Here is a 26315-nt window from a genome sequence, read left to right as displayed (position 1 = left end):
GTACGCTATCCATACATGTTATCCGGGGATACGGTACCCTTTCTCACCTTTGTGCAATCACGTGTAATCCATACTGGGCCTAACACCGTCTGAGCCTGCCTCCTGATGTATAGACATATATTTTGAATGTGTACGCTATCCATACATGTTATCCAGGGATACGGTACCCTTTCTCACCTTTGTGCAATCACGTGCAATCCATACTGGGCCTAACACCGTCTGAGCCTGCCTCCTGATGTACAGTCATGGCCAAAAGTATTGACACCCCTGCAATTCTGTCAGATAATATTCAGTTTCTTCCTGAAAATGATTGCAAACACAAATTCTTTGGTATTATTATCTTCATTTAATTTGTCTTAAATGAAAAAACACAAAAGAGAATGAAGCAAAAAGCAAAACATTGATCATTTCACACAAAACTCCAAAAATGGGCCGGACAAAAGTATTGGCACCCTCAGCCTAATACTTGGTTGCACAACCTTTAGCCAAAATAACTGCGACCAACCGCTTCCGGTAACCATCAATGAGTTTCTTAGGCTGGTTTCACATTCGCGCTTTTTAAGCGCACGCACGGCCGGGGGTAGCTCCGCCCCCGAGCCGGCTCTCTGCCCGGCGTGCCCGCCCCTTCCTTGTAGCGCCGCCTCCTAGCGCACAGCGGCGCCTGCGATCGGCGCACCCTATCTTTAGCATAGGGTGCGTAGATCGTGCGCAGGCCGTGCGCTAGTTGCGCTTTGACCTGCGCTGCGCACTTTTGACGGTGCGCCGTGCGCGCCAAAATCCGAAAAGTTGGATTTTGGCGCGCACGGCGCACCGTCAAAAGTGCGCAGCGCAGGTCAAAGCGCAACTAGCGCACGGCCTGCGCACGATCTACGCACCCTATGCTAAAGATAGGGTGCGCCGATCGCAGGCGCCGCTGTGCGCTAGGAGGCGGCGCTACAAGGAAGGGGCGGGCACGCCGGGCAGAGAGCCGGCTCAGGGGCGGAGCTATCCCTGGCCGTGCGTGCGCTTAAAAAGCGCGAATGTGAAACCAGCCTTACAATGCTCTGCTGGAATTTTAGACCATTCTTCTTTGGCAAACTACTCCAGGTCCCTGATATTTGAAGGGTGCCTTCTCCAAACTGCCATTTTTATATCTCTCCACAGGTGTTCTATGGGATTCAGGTCTGGACTCATTGCTGGCCACCTTAGATGTCTCCAGTGCTTTCTTTCAAACCATTTTCTAGTGCTTTTTGAAGTGTGTTTTGGGCCATTGTCCTGCTGGAAGACCCATGACCTCTGAGGGAGACCCAGCTTTCTCACACTGGGCCCTACATTATGCTGCAAAATTTGTTGGTAGTCTTCAGACTTCATAATGCCATGCACACGGTCAAGCAGTCCAGTGCCAGAGGCAGCAAAGCAACCCCAAAACATCAGGGAACCTCCGCCATGTATGACTGAAGGGACCGTGTACTTTTCTTTGAATGCCTCTTTTTTCTCCTGTAAACTCTATGTTGATGCTTTTGCCCTAAAAGCTCTACTTTTGTTTCATCTGACCAGAGAACATTCTTCCAAAATGTTTTAGGCTTTTTCAGGTAAGTTTTGGCAAACTCCAGCCTGGCTTTTTTATGTCTCGGGGTAAGAAGTGGAGTCTTCCTGGGTCTCCTACCATACAGTCCCTTTTCATTCAGACGCCGACGGATTGTACGGGTTGACACCGTTGTACCCTTGGACTGCAGGGCAGCTTGAACTTGTTTGGATGTTAGTGGAGGTTCTTTATCCAACATCCGCACAATCTTGCGTTGAAATCTCTTGTCAATTTTTCTTTCCGGCCACATCTAGGGAGGTTAGCCACAGTGCCATGGGCTTTAAACTTCTTGATGACACTGTGCACGGTAGACACAGGAACATTCAGGTCTTTGGAGATGGACTTGTAGCCTTGAAATTGCTCATGCTTCCTCACAATTTGGTTTTTCAAGTCCTCAGACAGTTCTTTGGTCTTCTTTCTTTTCTCCATGCTCAATGTGGTACACACAAGGACACAGGAGAGAGGTTGAGTCAAATTTAATCCATGTTAACTGGCTGCAAGTGTGATTTAGTTATTGCCAACACCTGTTAGGTGCCACAGGTAAGTTACAGGTGCTGTTAATTACATAAATTAGAGAAGCATCACATGATTTTTCAAACAGTGCCAATACTTTTGTCCACCCTCTTTGTTATGTTTGGTGTGGAATTATATCCAATTTGGCTTTAGGACAATTCTTTTTGTGTTTTTTCATTTAAGACAAATTAAATGAAGATAATAATACCAAATAATTTGTGTTTGCAATCATTTTCAGGAAGAAACTGAGTATTATCTGACAGAATTGCAGGGGTGTCAATACTTTTGGCCATGACTGTATAGACATATATTTTGAATGTGTACGCTATCCATACATGTTATCCGGTGATACGGTACCCTTTCTCACCTTTGTGCAATCACGTGCAATCCATACTGGGCCTAACACCGTCTGAGCCTGCCTCCTGATGTATAGACATATATTTTGAATGTGTACGCTATCCATACATGTTATCTGGGGATACGGTACCCTTTCTCACCTTTGTGCAATCACGTGCAAGCCATACTGGGCCTAACACCGTCTGAGCCTGCCTCCTGATGTATAGACATATATTTTGAATGTGTACGCTATCCATACATGTTATCCGTGGATACGGTACCCTTTCTCACCTTTGTGCAATCACGTGTGATCCATACTGGGCGTGAGAACGGCTGGCGAGCTGTTAAGCAAGCTACAGCACCTGTCGTTTGCACACGTAAGTTTTTCATTTTTTCAGGAATGACGGTTAGGCCTAATTCCGGAACTGCGGTTGACCTGCACTTACTGGGAAATCATCGTTCGCGGGTAATAATTGTAATCAGTGATCCCCATCACTAACGTTGTTCAGCGGGTTATCTGCACCTGTAAGCGACAAACGCTGGCCTTTTCAGTGTAGCACACATGCAGCCAGTGACTTGTAAGGGCATGACACACCAGTTATTGGCCAATCTCATGTGCCAGAGCCTCACGTGTCCCTCTAGTAAGCCGGACTCGGACCGCGGGGCATGATGGAGTCTCGTTCGTTAACGGAATTAAGCTTGCAATGTGTGCATCTGTTCTGTAGCTGGCATGGTTGAGGTTTCCCAGGTGGAGTCGAATTTAACCATAGGCTCCACTCCGGGTGGTGCCCTTCTGGACATTCCTTTAAGGTTCAGCTTTGCAACCATACTGCCCACGTAAAACAAACACTTTGCCTTCATGAACGCTGTTTGGAGGGTCATGACTCGTGGGAATAACGCCGCCCAATCAGTTAACCTGCTAGAGAGATCCTTCGTTGCTCCCAAGCATGACATCACACTCCCTAGGAGGAAGGTAATGCCACTGTGGCGACCGTACTCCTGGGGGCGACACAAGTGCACTGATGCCCAGCCACTGCTCGATGAATCTGCTGGTACATTGACCCAGACCACTACATTCCCCTCGCACGCTACACGGCCTGAATCTGACCCTGATGAAACTCAGGTTACCCTTCCCATATACAGTTCCATCTTACACGGTGACAAAGAGGAAGCTGCAGATGAAAGTGCAGGTTCGGCCCACCCGTCATCAGACACACCACCGTACTATCAGGGGCCCTGTGCCAGTGCCATCGCCAACGAGTGGGCCCCCCCTGCTTGCTCAGGATCACAGCACTTGCAAGGTTGAAATACTGTGCAGTGAGATGGAAGATGGGGACGACGAGGAGTCCAGACTAGTACAGGGATTCCCTAGCGAGGAGACTTATTTGATTGTTTTCAATGTTGGGACAGCAATTTTTGGGGAACACTATACTCTGGAGAATGATAGATGGGGCCCACCATACACTGGAACATTCCAAAGGTGGACATCAGACACTGGAGCAGCATTTACAGGGCCCATTATACACTAGAGCATTAGAAATGGGGCCCATTATGTTTGGAGCATTATTTGGGTCCATAAGACAGTGGAGCTTCATCCATGGGGACCAATATATACTGTAGCATTATGTGGAGCTCATCATATACTGTTTCAAACATTATATGGGACCAATGATTCTGTATGGAGAAATAGATGGGCCTCGTCATGAGATGTAAAAAGTGAAGTATTTTTCATTGTACTATACCGCTATTTCTCTGCCGTATTGGAGCATGATGAGTTGTGGTATGTGTTAAAGGGGCGCTCTTTGGCCCAGGGCACATGAAAACCTGGAGCCAGCCCTACCCCCCCACAACTTTAGCCAAATAACCCCCATTTTTCAGTGCGTAACTTGTATCATGAAGTTAATTAAGGTTGACAAGCTTAAGTAAGAAGAATTGATGCTTTTGGCATTCAAATGGGCACTGTAGGTGTGTTTCCTGTCCTCCTCTCACTGCCGACTTTTATTCCCCATTGACTTAAATTGGGTTTCGTGTTTCGGGACGACCCCGACTTTTCCATATCATCGGCCGATCTTGCTCGACCCGACTTTTGGAAAAGTCGGGTTTCACGAAACGAAACTCGACCCTAAAAAACCAAAAGTCGCTTAACTCTAGTGTTCAGCGTTCAGTCACGGAGGGGTTTTGATGAGGGTTCAGTCACCGCTCTGTGTACAGAGAGTGATAGCTGTAACCCTGCCCCTGACACTGACTGACAGTAACTTCAGCATTAGAACTGGCTATCAGTTATCTCTGTGCTTACAGATGTAACTCACTATACACAAAGCTTTGACTGAACTTGAGCCGGTGTTGCCCCAGTGACTGAACAATGAATGCTGCCTGGAGGAATATGTAATGATTCCATCATGCTGTGAATGACAACTCAGCTGCTCTATAGGAAAGCTGTTGGTATTGTCATTAACAGGCAAGCTGCCAAATGTCGCCGGGTCTGCAGGGTCTTCCAGGTGTCACCCGTTCTGGGTGATTACCTGGCTTTTTAGCTGACTGGCTACTATCAGATCTTGGAAATTTTAGCTTTTATCTTAGTAGTGTGCTTGCTCTGTTCTCTGTATTCTGATATTTTGATATTTGTTGCCAGATTTTACTGAAATTTACTTTTTGACTACCCATTTGTATTACCACTTTTGCCTCGACATACTCTGATGTTGGTTTCTTGACCTTGAACTTTGCCTTTGACTATCCATTTCTATTATCCCTTTGGTTAAGATGTACCCTCCTGGCATTTGACCTCGGACTCATTGACTTTCCCATCTCACTGCTTGCCTGTGAAAAGGAACTCAGCATCACAGAATAAAGTTAATTTCCTCCGAGCAGCAGGACTCATATCTTATATATCATATCGGCAGGCTAAAAGAATTTTTCATATAAAAGGTTGCCTTTTAAGGAATTATTCCAATTTCACAAGTTATACCCTACTTTTTGAGGTGGAGATAACTTATTGAACACCAGAGTTCTGTCTTCTTGGATTCACACCAATCCTGAGAATCATGAGGATCTTCAGAGTCCCGTCTGAATACATCAAATGTTGAGGAAGTGCATTTCTGATACATACACCAGCGTATTACCAGCAAATCAATGCACGTATTTGCCCCTACATGTGGGCATATTTTATATTTTTCATTACAATCTGCCATATTTACATTTACAATATTTTTTTGTTTGTTCTTATTCTCCTTTATGTGGTATAGTAAATCATTCTCAAAACCAAAATGCAGATAACATTTTCCCAAAATGAAATGTCTTATGAGAACACACAGTAAAATGGAATGGAATAGATGGCAATGTGTTTAGAAAAGGTTGTGAAAGGGCATGTATAAGCATATTAATTAAACTCATTTAATTATAGAGAACTCATTGAAACGTATGAGTGCTAATTAATTTACTGGTTTTGTCCAACAGTTTCAGCATTGAGCCAAATTATGACTTCCTGTATATTTATGATGGGCCAGATGGAAATAGTCCTCTGATTGGAAGTTTTCAGGACAGCAAATTACCAGAAAGAATTGAAAGCGGTTCCAATAACATGCATTTGGCTTTTAGGAGTGATGGATCAGTCAGTTTTACTGGCTTTCATCTGGAATACAAAGGTAATGTTTCTGCTTAGTTGTAATTTGACTTTTTCTTTGATGGTTTCCGTAAATGTTAATATTTGTATGTCACAAAAAAGAATTATGGTTATATAAATTTTTACAATAATTCTTGTGATATAGGAAGCTTTATCATGATCTCAGTTAAAATGTTTCTTACGTTTTTTTTTTTCCTACAGCTCTTATGCAGATCTATTTTTCTCCAAACCCTTGCAGACTTACTCTGTAAGTTCATCTGGATCTGTAAGGATCAGACTACACTGGGTTTAATTGTAGTCTGTAACCGTGGAGACAGACAAGTCTGCGTTGGAGCAAAATGTTAAAATATTTTAAAGGGAACCTGTCTTCCATATAAAGTATAGCCAGCACCTGTAAGCACTCTGTTACAACATTCTAAAATACTTTATGTATGCCCTCAATCCCTCTACTACAAGGCACATAAAAAAGCTTTTATTATATTTACAGATGGCATGATCCCAGGTGACAGGCATCTTTTTTCTTGATCCAGTGCATCCTCCCTTCTTATTATTGCAGTCCTCCTTCTCTGCTACGAGAGGATTGCGCATCGTACAGTATGTCATCCACACAGTATCCCCCATCATGCTTCTGCGCAGGCATATTTCATAGGTTACAGTCAGTGCATGCGCACTACCGTACTTTGCTCTGCCCTCGGCAGGACAGAGAGAAGTTCAGGACCACGACGAAGGACACTGGGTAACGTAGGATGTGTCATCCACCTGAATCAGGTCAGGAGGTCAGTGATCAGAGAAAGGGAGAAGGTGCCAGATCAAGGCCAGAGATGCCCATTGGACTGGACTGTGCTGTTTGTAAGTATAGTAAAAGTTATTTTTTGTGCCCTGCAGAGCAGATTGGAGAAATACATGCAGCATGCTTACAGGTGCTGGATGTACTTTATATTGGGAAAACCTGGTGACAGGTTAGCTATAAATGTTAATAATGTTGAAATGTTTTATTTCAAAATGGTTTTAAAAATATTTTAATTTTTTTGACCTGGAAACACTGGAGCAAAAAAAAAAATGGTTGCATTAGTTAACATGTCCATTAACAGGCACATCAGTTAACTAGTATCACTTATTGTTAAAAAGTATACAAATTGTTTGGGACTCTTAACTATCAATTAAAGAAGAGGTTCAATGATTCCAGGTAGCAAATTCATAAATGCATATTTCACCATATACATAGATGGAAAGGTGGTCATATTGTTCGGTTCTTTCCATAATTTCCATAGACATTAATAAAGAGAACCCCATGCAACTGTAGTTACTTTGCTATTGAAGTGACTGCAGAATGGGGCTGTTGGCGATCAGAAATTATTTTCAATCTTTATTATTCATTTTTGGCTTTTCATGAGGTTTGTAAAAGTTTTGTCTGCATGTGTTTTTTACATAAAAAAACTATGGCAACTTCATGTACTTCTATATTAATATTTTATCCTTATTCAAATGAAGCAGCAATGTTTTATTCTGAAATTAAACTTTAAAGTAAATACATATTCAATTTCTAGTCTTTTTTTCCTAAAGGTTTTAGTTGACCTCTGAGACTTTTTTCATTTATCTAAAACCAGGATAAAATAATTTTTATAACACCACATCTATTCAATACCATAACCTTATTCTCTGCACACAAACTATTACAAAATAAAATATTACAAAGAGGCACCCTATGCTAGTACTATATTAAGTAGCTAAGGTTACATATTTGTAGAAGACTTGCACTTTAGAGTGTCGATACATATAGCAATACCAAATGTAAAGAACTTTTGCTAAAATTTAAATATTTGTCCAGGTTTGAGTTCCAAGTCTGCAGTGCTGGTGCTGTCAAGAGTCACTGGTATTGCTGGTTAGAGTGCATGGTCACGCAATTTGCATACTTATGGTTACATTCCAACTAGGCAAAATGAGACCGGAATGAAAGAGTCCAGGCGCTTCTAGTTGGCACATGACCACAAGTATACCTCTCTTACTGGCTATATAAGGGAATCCTTACAGTGTGTGCACCACATGCTGTCAAGATTCAATAGTCTGTGGTCACAAATACTGAATGCACACTTTGTCCTAAAACCGGGACAACGCTTTTAATTTCAACAATATCCACATCTTTTCACTTTACGATACAAATGTACTTTTTTGCAGGAACACACCAACATTGGTTTTGACTTAATTGTAAGTCTTTGAACATTTTTGTTACATTCTTGTCTTACCATCCTCAGTGGAGTTTTGGCATAACAGCTACCATGGAGTTTAGTGATGCTAGTTGACGTGGATGTGATTCATTATGAAAGTCAATCTTAATGGAAGGTAGAAAGTTCACTAAAGGCTTAAATGCACATTATCAAAAATTGTGTTTCTTCATCCAACACCATCGTCACAGCAGAGAATTGTAGTTTTTTTTGGCAAATATCCAGAAACATAGAAGAAATTCTATGAACTTAATTCATGTGACGCCTCTCAAGAATGCCAAACTATGCTAGCTAGATGCTCCAGCAGAAAAAATAGTTGTCACTTAACAGTGAAGTTTCATCTTGGAATAATTGATAGTGTAACCTTTTTAAGAGTTCCATAAAATATTCTAAGAAACTATTTGCCATGTCTCATCCATCTATACCAAGTAAAATACATTTTCCATGCATTTTAGCATACACAAAAATTCTTTAATTGGACTCTAAAAAAAAGTGAAGGAGATGTTCCCATCCTGGACTCTTCTTGTCTATTAGCCATAAAGAGAAGTGACTAGACACAGTATTGTGTTCTAGATTATCACACAATGATTAGTCTCCCAATTGAGTACAAATAATCCTACATCATGGTTGGCCCTTCTAAATCCTTCCGACCATATTTTCTTCCTTCAAAAAATCAATTAAATCACATATCTAGAATTTTGTATAATTTCAATACCATATTTTGTTCAGCTTACAACAGTCTGGTTGGTGTGTCTGGACCATACAAGCAGTTTGTTTTATCTATGATAAACCAGACTTTTCTTTTGACGATATGATTGATTTTCTCTTCATCATACTCATTCTGTTCACATGTTCACTTGAGTTGTCACCATGACTGGAGCATGAGCAGAAGTATGCTCATTCCTCTGCTATGCATTCCTATGTCATTTGGTAATGGAACAATCTTGAAATATTGTTCAAGTTGCATTTGGATGGCAGATTGGTGGCTCAGCAGTTAGCACTGAAGCCTTGCAGCGCTTCGGTCCTCGGTTCAAACATCTGCAAGGATCTTGTATTTTCTCCCTCTGTTTACGTGGGCTTCCTTTGGGTTTTCTGGTATCCAGCCACACTCCATAAACATATCGATAGAGAATGTAGACTGTGAGCCCCAAAAGGGACAGTCATTATATCTGTAAAGCGAATTAATAGCGCTACATAAGTGAGTAAAATAAATAAGAGACATTATTCAGAGAAATAAGGGCTGACTTAGCATTGATTTCACTGGTGGCTTACATGGTCCAGAGGCATCCATTGGACTGTTATGAGTTCATTAACAGCAATTGTGTAAAACAGGGGCTTAATCATAATAGGGGTAGGGGTTGCAATCACACCCAGCACTGGAACCAAATGGATTCAAAAAGTCCCATATGAAATAAATACCAATGCTATTAAAGAATTTCAATCATTGGAGGCCCCATTTGAGCTTTAAAATTGGGGCCAGTGAGCATCAGGTTATGTCACAGGTGTAAAGTATCTCAAACAAAAAATTTATGATTGAATATGATTTGCAAGTCAAAAGCTATGATGGCAAGGGTTTAGGAAGGAGAAATCTGATGATAGTTTCTCTTTAATAATAATGGGTGAAGGTTCCAGTTGCTGGGTACTTTGTGATCAGCTTGTCAATTTGAAACTATTCCAACAAAAAAAACTGATTTGACAATGCAGGCAACTCCTTTATTAAATTTCCAGGTTCAAGCTGTATGCTTTATCACACTGGAAGTTAAAGAAGTTAGCCCATATATAACATACTCATAAATCACTTATGCACAGGTTATAGATGAATGATTGCTGGGGGTCTGAATTCTATGACCCCCATCAATCATAATCATGGGAGTTGCCAATGTCCCCTGGCTGAACGGAGCATAAAACATATTAAAAATGCTCACGAAAACGTCATCAATTCAGAAAATTTTGGCCATCGCCTTTTCTAGGATCGTAGAGGAGTCTGTGCAGCAATTATTGCTTTATCTTCTACTCTGGGGATGGGTAATGAGCTTTGGTTATGGGATAACCTCTTTAAACTGCAATTGTTCAAGAAAATTGTGAAGATAAATAATACTATACAACTACAGGTTTTTCCAAGGTTAAAAATATCAATAGCAGTTTAAGAATAAGCATAAAAATAAGTCATTTTTAACAGATTTTAAACAATTGGGGTTTTCTTCTACATTTTTAGCTCATGCTGATGGAAGAGAAACATATATGGACTTGCTGTATCTATGCAACTCATTCATACTTTGTACTATGTACTTTGGTCGTCTCTTGGATTCCTCCTCTGGCTGGGGCTGTTAAATGACGACTGCAGCCAATCATCTGAGACAAAATAAATTAGTTTTTCGGCTGAAAGAGGAAGCCAGGAGACTGGAAGATGACAAAGTATGGAGTATTTGAAAAGTTTGACCAGTCCAGTAGGTCATAATGGTTTTTATTTATTTTTTGATCATCATGTGCACATTTTTTTTTGCAAATAAAAACTAATAATACCATTTAACTTCATTAATTTATTCAGTAGGGTATGTTTCTTGCTCCCATCACTTCTCATATGCAACTATTTATATTGTGCATTGTGTTGGCAAAGTAGTATGAAATGAGAAATAGATGCTGAGAGCAAACAACCCCTCTTGCTGTTTATACTTCTCCATCTGTTTTAAAATGGTCTTATTAATCCATGTTTCTCTCAGTATGGAGATTAATGTGAAAACTAATAGACCTTTATGAAAAGTTATATTTGTTTACAATTATTTTGGCAATATTATCCATTAGCTCTACTGTTATGCCTTATGCTTTTGCCATATGATAGAAACAGCCACATTATTAAGGTTGCAAAGAAGCCACATCAACCATAATTAAAACAATTAGCTAACACCTATTAACTGTTTGATATTGACTTGGCATATTATAATTTCAAATATTTGTACATTTTTGTGATATAGTTTATCCTTTTAATCCCTTATTATATACAGTAGATCACAAAAGTGAGTACACCCCTCTCACCCTCCCATTTTTGTAAATATTTTATTACATATTTTCATGAGACAAAACTGAAGATATGAGAAAATGGAAAACGGTCTTAGGAACGCAGGAATGAGGCTCAGATGAGAGATGGGGTTAAACCACAACGCGTTTCGACGGAGGATCCGTCTTTATCATCCACCTGATGAAGACGGATCCTCCATCAAAACGCTTTGCTGTTTAACCCCATCTCTCGTCTGAGTCTCTTTCCTGCTCTCCTAAGACCGTTTTCCATTTTCTCATTGCTCCTATCCTCCATCGGAGGTTTTTGGCTGGAGCTGCGGTGGAGACCTGACATTCTAATCTGCCCCTGGGTGGCTTCCTAAGTGCTCCTCTATGACAGCTCATTACTGACTCTAAAACTGAAGATATGACACTTTGATACAATGCAAATAAGTCAGTGTAAAGCTTATATAATTTGGTGTCCTCTAAAAAACTTACACAGCCATTAATGTCTAACCATTAGACATTACCAAACACGGCAAGTCTTTATTGCCCAACCACCTCAACCCCTTTGTATACCAGACCAATGCCCAAACCCCACAACCTCCTTATCTAACATCACTGAAGGGGAGCTTCCTCATCTTCTCTCCAAATCACACCTCACCACTTGTGCACTTGACTCTATCCCATCTCACCTCCTCCCCAGCATCACCACCACTCTAATCCCATCCTTAACCCACCTCTTCAACTTATCACTAACTTCTGGTACCTTCCCTTCTGCTTTCAAACATGCCCATATCACAACTATCCTTAAAAAGCCAACCCTCGATCCAACAGCCACGTCCAGCTATTGCCCAATATTGCTGCTCCCATTCGCTTCTAAACTCCTGGAGCAGCATATCCACGCTGAACTTTCCTCACACCTCTTATCTAACTTGCTCTTTGACAATCTACAATCTGGCTTCCGCCCCCATCATTCCACTGAGACAGCGCTGACCAAAATTACCAACGACCTACATACAGCCAAAGCTATTGGACAATGCTCTATACTCCTGCTTCTAGAAATGTCCTCTGCTTTTGACACAGTTGACCACTGCCTCCTACTACAGATCCTCTCCTCCTTTGGCATCAAAGACCTCGCCCTATCCTGGATCTCCTCATACCTTTTCAACCGCACATTCAGCGTCTCCCACTCTCATACTACCTCCTCATCCCACCCTCTCTCTGTTGGAGTCCCCCAAGGCTCTGTTCTAGGACCCCTACTCTTCTCAATCTACACACTGGGTCTGGGGCAACTCATAAAGTCCCACGGATTCCAGTACCACCTTTATGCCGATGATACTCAGATCTACCTCTCTGGCCCAGACATCACCTCTCTGCTCTCCAGAATCCCAGAGTGTCTATCAGCCATATCCTCCTTCTTCTCCTCTCCCTTCCTCAAACTCAATGTGGACAAATCTGAACTGATCATCTTTCCCCCATCTCACAGATCTTCCTTACCCGACCTTTCTATAACAATTGACAACACCACGCTTTCCCCCGTACCGGAGGTCCGCTGCCTCGGAGTAACCCTTGACTCTGCCCTGTCCTTCAAACTGCACATCCAAGCTCTCTCCACCTCCTGTCACCTCCAGCTCAAAAATATTTCCAGAATCCGTCCCTTCCTCAACCCTCAATCTACTAAAATGCTTGTGCATGCCCTAATCATCTCCCGCCTCGACTATTGCAACATCCTTTTCTGTGGCCTCCCTGCTAACACCCTTGCACCTCTCCAGTCCATTCTCAACTCTGCCGCCCGACTAATTCATCTCTCTCCTCGCTACTCCTCCGCTTCTCCCCTCTGCAAATCTCTTCACTGGCTCCCATTCCCTCAGCGTATCCAGTTCAAATTACTAATACTGACCTACAAGGCAATCTACAGCCTGTCTCCTCCTTACATCTCTGAACTAATCTCCAGATACCTCCCCTCACGTAATCTCCGGTCCTCCCAAGACCTCCTTCTCTCCTCCACACTTATTCGCTCCTCACCCAACCGCCTCCAAGACTTCTCCCGAATAGCCCCCATCATCTGGAATTCCCTGCCCCAACACATCCGGCTATCAACCACACTCGGATCCTTCAGACGGAACTTGAAAACCCACCTCTTCATGAAAGCCTACAGCCTGCAGTGATCCCCGCAGCCTCCTCACCACTACTGGAGCTACCGCCTCCCCATCACTGGAACCGCTGTAACCCTCCAACCTACTGTCTCCTTCCCCACCATCATGTAGCATGTAAGCCTGAAAGGGCAGGGTCCTCTCTCGCCTCTATATCAGTCTGTGATTGTTAGTTTGTTTGCTGTAAGTGATATCTGTAATCTGTATGTAACCCCTTCTCATGTACAGCACCATGGAACCAATGGTGCTATATAAATAAATAATAATAATAATAATAATGTTGGCAAAAAGTGAGTACACCGCTAAGTGAAAATGGCCACAGTGTGCGCATAGCAATTTTTTCTCCCCCATGTTATGAGGTTCATTAGTGTTAGAAGGTCTCAGGTGTGTTAAATTTAGTGTTATTGTTCTCACACTACCTCATATTGATCATGGGAAGTTCAACAAGGTACCTCATAGCAAAGAACTCTCTAAGGATCTGCAAAAAGGAATTGTTGCTTTACATAAAGATGGTCTAGCCTATAACAAGACCATAAAGAGTTTTAACAAGATAGATTCCACTCAGAACAGGCCTCGCCATAGTCGATAAAAGAAGTTGAGTGTACGTGGTCTGGGTCAAATCCAGAGGTTGTTTGTTCAAAATAGACATATGAGTGCTGCCAGCATTACTACAGAGGATAAAGAGGTGGAGGGTAAGTCTGTCAGTGCTGAGACCATAACTTGCAAATGGCATTAAATTAGTCTGTATGGCTATCTTCCCAGAAGGAAGCTTTTTCTAAAGATGATGTACAGGAAAGCTGAAGACAAGAAGACTAGGGTGAGATGAGACCAAGATAAACTTATCTGGTTCAGACAGTGTCAAGTGTGAGTGGCAGCAACCAAGTGAAGAGTACAAAGACAAGTGTGTCTTGCCTGCAGTCAAACATGGTGGTGGGAGTATCATGGTTTGGGACTGCATAAGTGCTGCCAACTGAGGGGAGCTACAGTTCATTGAGGGAACCATTAATGCTAACATGAACTGTAACATACTTAAGCAGAGCATGACCCCCTCCCTTTGGAAACTGGGCTGCAGGGCAGTATTCCATCATGATAACTACCCCAAACACACTTACAAAATGACCACTGCCTTGCTGAAGAAACTGAGAGTAAAGGTGCTGGATTGGCCAAGCATGTCACCAAACCTCAACTCTATTGAACATCTGTGAAGCATCCTCATACAGAAAGTGGAGAAGCGTATGGCCTCTAGCATTCAGCAGCTTCGTGATGTCGTTACGGAGGAGTATTTCAGTGGCAACCTCTGAAGCTCAAATGAACTCCATTCTTAGCTAAGGCAGTGCTTGAAACTAATGGTAGTTACACAAAATATTGACACTTTAAGCACAATTTGGCCATTTGCACTTAGGGATGTGCTCACTTTTGTTGCCAACAGTTTAGACATTATAGGCTGTCTGTTAAGTTATTTATAGGGGATACCAAATTTCCACTCTTATACAATCCGTACATTGACTTCTTTACATTTTATCAAAGTACAATATCTACAGGGTAGCCACATGAAAACATGTAATAAAATATTTACAAAAATGTGTAGGGTGTACTCACTTTTGTGATAATACTGCATATGGATGTAGTGGGCTTTTACTATGTGGGGAGAGCAAAGCCAAATCCAGGCAATACAGGTACTAGCTATGCTATACAGTTAACTAAATGCAACTGATGCAATCTTTTAGCATAAAAGCACAATTTACAAGTCTTCAAGATTGTGGGCATCACTTCTAATTACCATTGGCATACTGGTCAACACAATCATGAGTTGACAGTCATTTACCCTGGCAGCTGGTGGACTTCTGAAGGCTCCCTTGTTTGCTGTCCAGTAAGATCTCTTATCTCTTACCAGCCTGTGGTTAGTATTCATAAGAGATCATTGATTTCACAATACATTGTAATACTATAGTATTACAGTGTATTGCATAGGCGATCAAGAGGATTCAGGTTCAATTCTCTTGAAAAAAAAATCCAAATTAAAATTGAAAAGAACTTACAAAATATTAAAACATATATAGAAAAGTTGAAATGTGATCGTTTTGCCTAAACCTAAATTGCAAAATAGAAAATTTATATATATATATATATATATATATATATATATATATATATATATATATATATATAGTAATGCTGGGTGCATAATTTTCAAAACTCGTAAAATTTAAAAAAATGTATCCAATAAGAAAACTGAATAGGAAAAAGAAATTTACATGCAAGAATTGTCAATTTTCGATTGCTGTAATTCCTTCAAAAATATGTTGAAAGCTATCAAAATCTCATATATTCCAAAATAGTGTTTATTAAAGCGTCAGCTCGTAGTACAAACAAAAAGGTCTGACACAGTTCCTTCGAAGATAAAATGAAACAGTTATGGATATCAGAAAGTAGTGAAAAAAACATTTTTTTGCAAAATGTGAGATATTTTCACCATTTGCACAACAAAAAGAAAAGAAGAAAGTTTAGGATCAATGTGACTATAATAACATGGAAGATCATGTTATCAGTTCATTTTTACAAGCATAATGAACACTGCAAGAACAACAGCCCCAAAAAATTGCAGTGCAGATTTGTGGGGGGGGGATTCACCATTCCACTGCATTTAGAATATTTTCCCATTTTCAGTACATAGGATAAAATGAAGGGTGCCAATCTTTACTACAACTCATTAGACTAAATTCAAGTTCTCATATGGCTCATATGGCTATGTTGATGGAAAAAATAAAATAAATGTATGGTAAAAATAAAAGTGCAAAAAAATATAAAATACCTCTGTCCTTAAATGGTTAAGTTTATGTTTTGTCTTCTGCAGCCAAACTACGAGAATCTTGCTTTGACCCTGGAAATATAATGAATGGCACGCGACTTGGTATGGATTATAAGCTTGGATCTACTGTTACTTATTATTGTGATGCCGGCTATGTCCTTCAAGGATATTCAACACTTACATGCATCATGGGAGATGATGGCAGACCTGGATGGAACCGAGTGTTACCAAGCTGTCATGGTGAGACTTTATATAATAAATACCATAAAAAATAAAATTCTAGAAAATATACTTGTTAGATATTATTAAAGCATATGTTCATTGTAGGCACCTTCACTGTAGCCGTAAATGAATTTGTATCTAACAGCAGTCAATTGCGATGCTAGAAAATAAGTCCAAATTGAATCATTATAAAATGCTGGACACATTCTCTGAATCACAGATTCACTAAAATGCCTAAATTGGCACATATTGTGAACGTCGCAAAATATTCCCACATTTCTAATTTTAACAATTTTATCAGGTAGAGTAAAAATTTCACATATGGTGTTGCTGTTTTGCTTAGGTGCAGAGGTAGATTCACAGCAACACTGTTCGGTACTTCTGATTAATGTCATTTAAGCTGCTGATTCTGAATATATATGTTAATTTGAGACAACAGAGGAAAAATTCTTTATATTTCATTAAGCTACATCAGTGTCCACCAGGTCTAATGTATGATGAAAGTCGAAAACGGTATATTGGCTGCTTTTGTTTATCAAAGTGCCATCCACACATCATTAATTGTGGTTGTCCTAATGAAGAGGCATGAACACATTGAAACGCGTTGACAAATAAAAAAATGCATCTATATTAATTTTGACTCTCATTGTACATTGGATCTCGGGCAGCGCAGATTTATATCCACTCTTCCTCAAGTTTAAATCTTCATGTTCAGACATGTAACATCTTATTCTAAAAAGTCTCCTATGGGAACATTTTGTTGACAAAGTATAAATATTAAGCTACCCATTAAGCACAATTAAATAGATATATTTAGGAATACAGACATACAGTGATCGTGATCACAAAATTTAGTTGTGTTTTCAACTTTGCCTCATTGCATGCTTTGCATTTGCATTGCATTGCAACTTTGCCTCATTGCATGCATTGCATCACATTGCATGCTATTTCTCAATAGTAGAGCTTGTACACATGGAGGAAGAAATTGTCAAGACCATAGTTGGGCAAACCCGTGGATGTTCAGGTCTGGCTGGTTCAGTCAAACATTTTAAATAGAGTAAAATGCACACCCAAGGTAACAGTAATTCATAGCATACAGGTGCTCCCGCAGTTGGAAACACCATTAACCTTAAAATGTCCCTCAAAATTTCCAGTGAGGTTTCTAGGCTGTGCAGATGCCAGGAGATCCAGTGGCTTCGAACTCAGGTAACCTGAAAGGTTACCTGAGTTTACAGCCATCGAGTCTCACGGTAGCTCAAATGCTGCACTGATGAATGCCAGAGTGCCAAGTGATGGCATGCCAAGTGCGAGACTCACTGTCGTTCATCAGTCTGGCACTAGCACTTGCAAAGGAAGGAAAACAGCTGTTATGAACTCAGGTGACCTTACTGCAAAGCTTGAGGTCCCCTGGAATCTTCACAACCAGCTGAGGGAAAGCTGATGGCTAGGGACTGATGGTAATATTATGGGAATGCACCAATAGCCATAAAGGTTCCAAGGCTATTAATATCAACTCACAGCTGTTTGCTTAGCCTTCACTGGTTATGATTGGGAAGAGGTCAAATAAATGACTTGGGGTTCGCCCTATAGTCAAAAAGCCAGCAAAAGCTAAGCGGACAGCTTTAGACTGATATTTATAGCATATGAAAGGGCCATAGATATTTGCGCCCTCCCAGACTAAAAACATCAGCTCTCAGCTGCCCCAAAAATGGCACGTCCATTAGATGAGCCAACTCTGGTGCTTAGCCTTGCTCTTCTCAATTGGCCTGGTGCAATGGCAAGTGCGGTAATAGTTGTGGGATTGATGTCAGCTTTGTAATGTCAGCTGTCATCAAGCCCACAGGTTAGTAATAGAAGGAGTCTGTAAGACACCCCCATTAATAACACCATAGTCTTATTGTAATGAAGACATAGCCAGAATGCAACCCTTTATATGAAATAAAAATCCCCATACTATTTTAGACATTTATTTTCAAGTGGGTGGTTTTTTGAGTGCTGGCATGAACAAGCCAGCCAAAATACACTGAGACAGTGTATTGCTGATGTGATAAAGATTATCGGAAGTCATAGATGATGAACTCCGTTCACCTCACTGGTGTCACCGCTTGCTGTGTGAGAACTTTCTCATGGTTGCAAAATTTGGAGCTAAAAAACATTTGTTGTGGGGAAAAATGTGTTTTTTTTTATTTTCACGGCTCAACGTTATAATTCTCTGTGAAGCAGCTGGGGTTTGAAGGTGCTCTATACACATCTACAAAAGTTCCCTGAAAGGTCTAGTTTCCAAAATGGTGTCACTTGTGGGGTGTTTCCACTGTTTAGGCACATCAGGGGTTCTTCAAACACGACATGGTATCTGCTAATTATGCCAGCAAATGTTACATTCAAAAAGTGAAATGGCATTCCTTCTCTTCCGAGCTCTGTTGTGTGCACAAACAGTTGCTTTCTACCACATATGGGATATTGGTTTGCTTAGGAGAAATTGCTCAACTAATTGTTTTTTGCATTTTCTCTTGTTACCCCTACAAAAATAACAAAAATAAGTCTGAAGTAAATTTTTTTGTGAAAAAAGTTAAATGTTTGTTATTTTCCTTCCACATTCCATCAATTCCTGTGAAACACGTGAAGGGTTAATAAGCTTCTTGAATGTGGTTTTGAGCACCCTGAGGTGTGCAATATTTAGGATGGTGTTACTTTTGGGTATTTTCTGTCATATACAGCGTGTTCGGAAAGTATTCAGACCTCTTTAAATTTTTCACTAAAAAAAGTTAATTTTTTTCTCATTACATTAATGTACACTCTGCACCCCATCTTGACTGAAAAAAACTCTAACAGAACCTGACGGAAATGAAGAGGATCTGCAAGGTAGAATGGCGGAGGATCCCCAAATCCAGGTGTGAAAAACTTGTTGCATCATTTCCAAGAAGACTCATGGCTGTTCTAGCTCTAAAGGGTGCATCTACTCAATACTGAGCAAAGGATCCGAATACTTATGACCTTGTGATATTTCAGTTTTTCTTTTTTAATAAATTTGCAAAAATTTCTACATTTCTGTTTTTTTTCAGACAAGATGGGATGCAGAGTGTACATTAATGAGAAAAAAATGAACTATTTTGAATTTACCAAATGCTGCAATGAAACAGAGAGTGAAAAATTTAAAAGGGTTTGAATACCCACTGTAGGCCTCTCAAAGTCACTACAAATGTGCTGATGTAAAGTTGACTTGTTGAAAATGCTATTTATTAACAATTTTGAGTAGAAAATGAAAGTTTGATAATTGCAAATTTTTTTTTCAATTTTAGCCAAATTTCTGATTTTTTCCCAAATAAATGCAAGGCTTATCAAAGAAATTTTACCTCTATCATGAAGTACAATAAGTTTAAAAAAAAAACAGTCAAAACAGTCTCAGAATCAGTGGGAACCATTGAAGCATTCCAGAGTTATGACCTCATAAAGTTTCAGTGGTCCGAATTGAAAAAATTGGTCTGGTCATGAAGGTAAAAACAGAGTTTGGGGTGAAGGAGTTAATTACAAAATATCAAAATACTTAGACTATTATTGATTCAATCTGCCTACACTCAACTCTTCAAAAGGGAGCCACTAACATACTGACATAAATGATGCCTCAGAGCCCAAGAAATCAGCTTATTTTCCAGGCAGAAGACATGGTCATTTGTATATTCCTTCCTGTAAGGCAGATGTAGACGAGCCTATATTCTCTGATCGAAGAGTATCAGGCGATTATGCAAATCACACTTTGATGAAACTCTGATCAGAGATTGATCATTGTCAGCATAGTGTACTCCATTCCCTAAGTTGAGGAGAAAATAGATAAAAAATGTCTCCATCTTCTCCATTTTGTTAGTCTGTGAAAATCGGACAGGCCGATGGTTTTCGTGAACTGAGTGATTTGTCTGGCTGAGAGCGATCCTAATATCAGATCAAACTAAAGCATGTTGTGATTTTTTTTCCGCTGACAGACTGTGTCTGAGGAAAATGTCGACATGCACATGGCTGAGTTTGATGTGATGTTTTGTTGAATCCCATTCGGACAAAAAATACGGTGATCTGCACAGGCCATAACCTCTTAAAGGAGTTGTCTCACTCTCATAAACTGTAGTTATCACTGATCCGCATACTACATAATAAATGTATTATTGCATAAGGTGTTGCTGCTTCAACCACCACTGTTCTTGAAAATGGAGGGTTCAAAGCCTCCTTTGCGAATGAAGTATTAGTGAGCATGTGGGACCTCTGTCAAATTAATCTAAAATAACTGTGAAAAGTTATTGTATATTTATATCAAGAAGTGGTGCAGATGCTCACTAAGGCTACTTTCAGACTAGCGTTCTGAGGCGTAGGGCAGGTCCGCCGCTAAGCTCCGCCCCCAGCCACACCTCATCTGGTCAGCTCCTCCTATGATCGCATGACGCTGCATGCGATCGGCGTACCCTATATTTAGCATTGGGTACGCTGGCCGTGTGCTGGTATGATTTTACTGGTGCTTGCACCCTTTTGGAGCTAAACCCAGTGCACAAAAATGCAACACTGTGTGTTTTTGTGCACTCGGCGCAAGCAGCGGCAAAATCATACCAGCGCATGGCAAGCGTACCCAACGCTAAATATAGGGTACGCTGATCGCATGCAGCGTCATGCGATCATAGGAGGAGCTGACCAGAGGAGGTGTGGCCAGGGGCGGAGCTTAGTGACAGCCCTGTGCTGCGCCTCAGAACGCTAGTCTGAAAGTAGCCTAACACTTTATTAACACAGGAAACATTGTGCCCCCACGTTCTTATGATTGGTGAATGACTCAGTGTTCGGACCCACTGATGTCATATATTTAACACCTATCCTACGGATACTTGATATATGCAGCTTATGTGACAACCCTTTAGGATAAATGCCTTGCAGAGCAGCTTTCATTCTGGTCTTAAAAGTGTTCTGAAGTGGTTGACACTCTTCTCCACTGTCCATAAGCCCTAATATGACAGAGCTTGTCAAAAGCTCAGTCATGCTCAATTAATTATATGGAAAACATTATCTGCTTTTCATAGAACATATTGAAGCTTTAAGTCAAGTATTTAGAGTTATTCCAGTAAGTTATAGCACCAAGAAAAATTATTTTAATTTGTCAAGCTCATTTTCTAAGTGGAATTATCCTTCAATAATATACCATTTTAATTTAAAATGTTCAATTACTCAACAAACTTATGAAATTGCCTTTCCGTTTTATACAGACCACTCATGTCTTTCTCTCTGGTGACTCATCCTTCCCTCATAGCACTTATACCTCATCATGTAACTTTACTCCTTGGCTCCAGCTTGTCAATGTCCAATGGAAGTCACATACTAATGAGTCACTCCACAAATTCTGTACTGCGGCCTCCATACTTTTAGATCATTGTGCCTACATTTACTTAATTGCATTTCATTTTCATTTTCAGCATTCATAAAGCATTTCATGCAGTAGGAACATATTTGTCCAAGATAAATACCTTGTTGACCTAAACGTAAGAGAATAAAGACATCCGGGCCTCTATAATTAAGATTCTATTTATGACAATATATTGTAACAGTCAACCATATGAATCTCTATCGGACTTTACATGACAACTGAAATGAGGTTAAACGCTTATTGAATTGAAGACGTAGCAGCAAACCAAATTGTTCCTTTAAGATTAGATTTATGCAGAAAAGATCACAAAAGAAGAAGAGGCATATTGGCATCAGATTGATAAAGTCCAAGCCCCCTGAAGAGCAGGATCTGCAAGATCAGACTTAGGTTTGGCTTGGTAATATTCCTCGTGTGTGTGTTAGGTGCCGGGATTCTCCTGCTACGCGGGATAGATCCCAGGCTTTGTTTGGTGCTGTGGTCTCCCATACTGTTTTGATCAAAAACACATTGACCTTCCTCAGTACACCGACTGCTCTTGTGACGTAGGAGTAGGTGACCTCAACTTTTAGGAATAATTGATGACCCATGATTGGCGTGATTAAGTTGTATGAGGTTCTCTCTGAGTCCTAAATAGACTTGTGGTGAAAATATGCCAAAGTTCAGGTTTCAAATCTCATATGGCATACGTCGCTGACATCAGTTGGTCAAAAGTCTATGTAGAGTAGACAAATTAAGTGAAGCCCGTATTGCCTTTGGCTTCACTTAATTTGTCTACTCTACATAGACGTTTGACCAACTGATGTCAGCGATGTATGCCATATGAGATTTGAAACCTGAACTTTGGCATATTTTCACCACAGGTCTATTTAGGACTCAAATAGAACCTCATACATCTTAATCACGCCAATCGTGGGTCATCAATTATTCCTCACATGCTGAGGTCACCTACGCCTACGTCACAAGAGCAGTCGGTGTACTTAGGAAGGTCAATGTGTTTTTGACCGAAACGTCTAGTTTGACTGCGAATAAAAACTCTCTACCATTCAAAGTTGAGTGCCAAATATTTATTTATACATTACTCTGGTGTGGGAACCTTTTTTGTGCACAACTTCAGCTGTGCCACGGTTATACATTTATCCCATACTGTTTTGGCCGCTGGGATTGCTGCTCAACTATGGCGTCGGTCCCAGCATCTTGCTCAGGCTCGTAGTATACGTTTAGTTACTGCTGGTCCTCCAGCCAAGTCTATGATAACTAGTGATATTTAGGTGCAGTCTTGCACCCTGGAGTCTAAGCCCAAAGATCACCTTACTGAGCATGTCCATGATGAGGCGTCTTCTCATTGGTGGTCGGACATTAGCTGCTCTGGTGATGTGGCAGCTCCGGATTGGCCTGCGGGCGATGTCACAGCTGGCTGGACATGATTTTTTTTTGGAGGACCTTTGGGTTTAAAAGGCTCTCAGCAGCGCACGTGGGTGTGCTAGTATCATTCAGGTTCGGTAGGTGTGAGTGGATACTCCACCACTCTGTCTGCACGTGTGCGTATTTGTCTACCTTCTATGTCTGAGCTTGTTATGGTTTATTCCGCTTGGCTTAGCATCTGTCTCATTCATGTGTGCGGTTAGCACAGTCCAGTTACAGAGCAAGCCCAACCTATGTGCTGTACTTCTCTGTGAAGTCAACAGGGTATTATACCAAGCATCATAAGAGTTCTTTCTTTCAGCTCAGCATCTGCTTCATTCATGTGTGCGGTTAGCACAGTTTAGTTGCAGAGCTAGCTCAATCCACAAGTTAACATCCCTATGATGTTAACAGGGTATAGTCCTTACCATTCTTATGGCAGTACCTCTCAGTGAAGTAACTGAGTTTGGTACTCTGCGCTCCGTTCACACTGTGTGGCATTAACACAGTGTGCTTCAGTTAACGCTCCGTCTTTTGTTCCGTCATTGTTCACACTAGCAGCATCTATACATCTCTGCATAGTGGACCCCGGGTTGTGATTGCACTTTAATTTTTTATATTATTTAGTGCAATCCACCAACCCTAACAGTGTGTGGCAGCTTGGACTTAACCCTGAGTGGGCAAAAGGTCTTCCATCACTTAGGAATAATTATAGGACTATAGGAATTTCACATATTTTATATTATAAATGACACATGGTAAGGGGAGGACCTTGGTGACATTCATGTCTGAAGGTGACATTTATGTCTGGGGTCTTTGCTCACATCTATATCACAGCATCCATCATTTACTGCAGATTTCTTAATAAGATAACACTGCATGCTGACTTATCTTTCTCATTCATTTGAAGGAAACCATAGCAGGAACCATGGCTTAGCCCAATGGGCCCCATTGTCTTGCTGAGCAATGGATTGAACAGTGGTTTAGCTTCTGCTTATAACAGAAACCACATTATCGATAAATACGGAGATTGGTTGACCAACAGTGGACTAAAACAGATATCTGGACTCTTTGTATGGAGCAGTGTTCGAGAAGCAAATACTTGACTGTTGCTCCATTTATGCTTTTTTTTAAGCGATCCTGTGGACAGATATTAAAGGTGATAAATGAACTTTAATCCACCATTTATCATACCTCTATTGGAAATTTTAGTATAATCTCTGTAAAAAAAATGTATATTGCAATTTGGGGGAGAGGGAATTTAATCAATTAGCAGTTGAATTATTAATACATTCAGACAGGTTGGTTTTGCCCATTTGATCTCCACACATGACGTCCCTTACTGTGTATATTGCTTTTATGCAGGGCTTCAGTTCATGCCACCGAATCCTTTTAATATGATAGATGACATTAGCACAGTTGGTACTCTGTCAAGAATACAATTAAGGAGCGAAGTCATGATATCCTTCACAGCTGTGATGCATTTTCTGGCAGGGTGTACTATACAGTTTGGTGTCATCTTAAGAATTATAAAATATATTTTCCAAGGAAAAATAAGTTTAGAACTTTAAACTTTCTGCTTTATATATCTTTGTGAAGTTTTTCCATTACAAGTTTGAAAAGTGTCATTTATCATTTTATTTGCTATTTGTATAATAAAAAACGAAATAGTACCAGTAAGTAAAGGTTCTGGGGAGGTTGCGAGTTATCAATATTTCCTAGCCTTATGTCTTATTCAGTCTCATGCATTTTGCCAATGCTTTAAAAGGGACCCGGTTTTTAATATCTCATTTGAGAGCAGCATAATGTAAGAAAAGAGACTCTGATTTCAATGATGCATCACTTAGTTTACTGGGTGCAGCAGTTCGGACACAATCAGAGTTTTTAGATGTTGCATGTAGCAGAGCCCAGACAGCTGACCCAGCCCACACCACAGTCTTATGTGTACATTGTTTATAGATAGTGAGCTGATTATCAGAGGAGGGGGCATGGTCCAAGCAGTGATAATGTCCTGGTGATTAATCCTTTATAGTGTGGAAACAAGAGCACATAACCTAATAAGCGACACATCCCTGAAATCCGTGTCTCATCTGTTACCTTATACTTTCATCAGATTACATATCAAAAGTCTGCTGACAGATTCCCTTTAAACCCTTTCTGACATCAAACATAACAGTACACCGATGTCAGACTCTCTCCCTTTGATGTGGGCTCCAGCGGTGAACAGTTGACATGTGCCCAGAACAGCCGGGGGTGGAATCGTGATCACGTGATCCTGGGTCACCGATGGGTCGGTATGGCAACCAGAGGTCTCCTGCAGACCTCTATGGTTATCGGTGCCGGATTGCTATGAGCACCGTCTGGTGGTCGTCGCTCATAGCAAGTCAGCAATTTTGCTACATACAAGCAATCTGATCATCGCTTTTATGTAGCAGAGCTGACCGGGTTATGGCAGCTTCTAGTCTCCCATGGAGACTATTGAAGCATGCTAGTATTAAAAAAATTAAAAAATATTTAAAAAATAAAAAATATAAAAGTTCAAATCACCCTCCTTTCACCTCATTCACAATAAAACAATAAAAAACCAAACATATACATATTTGGTATCGCCGCATTCAGAATCTCCCGATCTATAAATATAAAAATAGAATTAACCCGACTGCTAAATGGCGGAACAACAAAAAAAATTCAAAATGCCCAGAATTATGTTTTTTGGTTGCCGCAACATTGAATTAAAATGCAATAACGGGCGATTAAAGATTGTATCTGCACTAAAATTGTAACATTAAAAACATCAGCTTGGCACACAAAAAATAAGCCCTTACCCATCCCGAGATCACGAAAAATGGAGACGCTATGGGCATCAAAAATAGAGCATTTCTTTTTAACAGACTTTGGACATTTTTTTCACCACTTAAATAAAAAAACCTAAACATGTTTGGTGTCTATGAACTCACAATGACCTGGAGAATCATAATGTCAGGTTTGTTTTAGCATTTAGTGAACATGGGAAAATAAAACAAATAACTGCGGGATTGCACTTTTTTGCAATTTCACTGCACTTTTAATTTGTTTCCCATTTTTGAG

General features: G+C 40.5%; 1 protein-coding gene across 8 annotated transcripts in view; it reads left to right on the top strand.

Annotated features, from left to right (window-relative positions):
- CSMD3 (CUB and Sushi multiple domains 3) overlaps positions 1 to 26315 on the top strand; it is a 1871449-nt gene that overhangs the window by 1268705 nt on the left and 576429 nt on the right. For all 8 annotated transcript variants that reach the window (XM_073590214.1, XM_073590213.1, XM_073590210.1 and 5 more), the window contains 2 exons: positions 5867 to 6054; positions 16259 to 16453. In XM_073590214.1, coding sequence (XP_073446315.1) covers positions 5867 to 6054; positions 16259 to 16453 — 383 coding nt within the window. The remainder of the gene's footprint in view (positions 1 to 5866; positions 6055 to 16258; positions 16454 to 26315) is intronic.

This window comes from Dendrobates tinctorius, unplaced genomic scaffold, assembly GCF_039654945.1.
Source record: "Dendrobates tinctorius isolate UK_male_01 unplaced genomic scaffold, ASM3965494v1 ptg000116l, whole genome shotgun sequence".
Taxonomy (NCBI): Eukaryota; Metazoa; Chordata; class Amphibia; order Anura; family Dendrobatidae; genus Dendrobates; species Dendrobates tinctorius.
Note: the sequence above shows the minus strand (reverse complement) of the source record. Positions and strands in the feature narration are given on the sequence as shown.